At 62.3% G+C, this 1,152-nt stretch overlaps 1 protein-coding gene across 1 annotated transcript in view; it reads left to right on the plus strand.

Annotated features, from left to right (window-relative positions):
• Positions 1 to 56: 56 nt before the first annotated feature.
• Positions 57 to 1,152, plus strand: part of LOC122193196 (zinc finger protein 692-like) — a gene marked incomplete at its 5' end in the record, with an annotated part of 4,165 nt that continues 3,069 nt past the window's right edge. The window contains 2 exons of the mRNA XM_042893924.1: positions 57 to 76; positions 536 to 913. Coding sequence (XP_042749858.1) covers positions 57 to 76; positions 536 to 913 — 398 coding nt within the window. The remainder of the gene's footprint in view (positions 77 to 535; positions 914 to 1,152) is intronic.

Raw genomic sequence — 1,152 nt, forward strand, 5'->3', positions numbered from 1 at the left:
TCCCTGCCTACCTTCAGCACGGGGCTGCGAGGCGCTCACGGCTCTTCCCTTTGCAGGTACAGCGCTGTGAGCACAGGTAGGACCCCGGTGTTGGCGCTGGGTTTCCTTGTTTTTCACCTTTTTTGTCCTTGTTTTTCCCTTTTTATCCTTGTTTTTCACCTTTTTTGTCCTTGTTTTTAACCCAAAACGCATCTGCGGTGCGAAGGCTCCCATTGCAGGGCGAGCTTTGGGGTCCGACACGGCGCGGCGCCCCATAGCGTTCCATAGGGACAGTGTTGCTCCATGGCTGCTTGGGGTCCCCCCACCCCTGGCTGCTTTTTGGGGTGCTTTACCCAAAACCTATGAATGGTGAAGGTCCCTTTGGAGGGTGGGTGCACGCAGAGGGGCTCCCCCCAAGTGTCCCATCCCATGGGGTGCTGCTCCGCGGCCGCTTGTGGGACGCCCATCTCCCAACGTTTGAGGGCTTTACGCAGCCCCCAAATCCCGCAAGCCCCCCCTTTTCACCCCATTCCTCCTTTTCCTCCCCAAACCCCAGCATCCCATCCCACAGAGCCCAACCTTCTCCACGCCAACGCCGACGCCCTGCAGCGTTTGGTCGCTTTGTCCCACGGTCACAGCAGGGAGTGCGGCTTCGTCCCCGACGTGAAGCCCCCAACCCCGGGCAGCCCGGCCCCGTTGGTGTGGGAGTGCGTGGCCGGACACAGCTTCACGTGGGGCGGCCCCAGCGATGCCCCACAGAGGGGTGACGGAGGCGGGGGGGGCTCACAGAGGGGCTCCCCTGCGGTCCCCGTCCGTCGGAGGTCGCTGCGGAGGTCGGGGGTCGTGATGGAGGTGATGGTGGAGGAGCCCGACGCCGGGAAGGACGATGGAGTTTGGTCACCTGGGGGTGGTGGAGATGGCGGTGGCGATGGAGGTGAGTTTGGGTTGGATAGGATCGCAGAATCTGCCAGGTCCCATAGGGGCCATGGGGTCCAGGTCTGTCCCAGCATCACCAGCTCCATCCCCACATCCCATAGGGCTCATGGGGTCCAGGTCTGTCCCAGCATCACCAGCTCCATCCCAGGGAGGTGAGTTTGGGTTGGATAGGATCATAGAGCATCCCAGGTCCCATAGGGGCCATGGGGTTCAGTTCAGTCCCAGCATCACCAGCTC

Source organism: Lagopus leucura, unplaced genomic scaffold (genome assembly GCF_019238085.1).
Source record: "Lagopus leucura isolate 7727_CA_CO unplaced genomic scaffold, USGS_WTPT01 34217-0_obj-0_obj, whole genome shotgun sequence".
Taxonomy (NCBI): domain Eukaryota; kingdom Metazoa; phylum Chordata; class Aves; order Galliformes; family Phasianidae; genus Lagopus; species Lagopus leucura.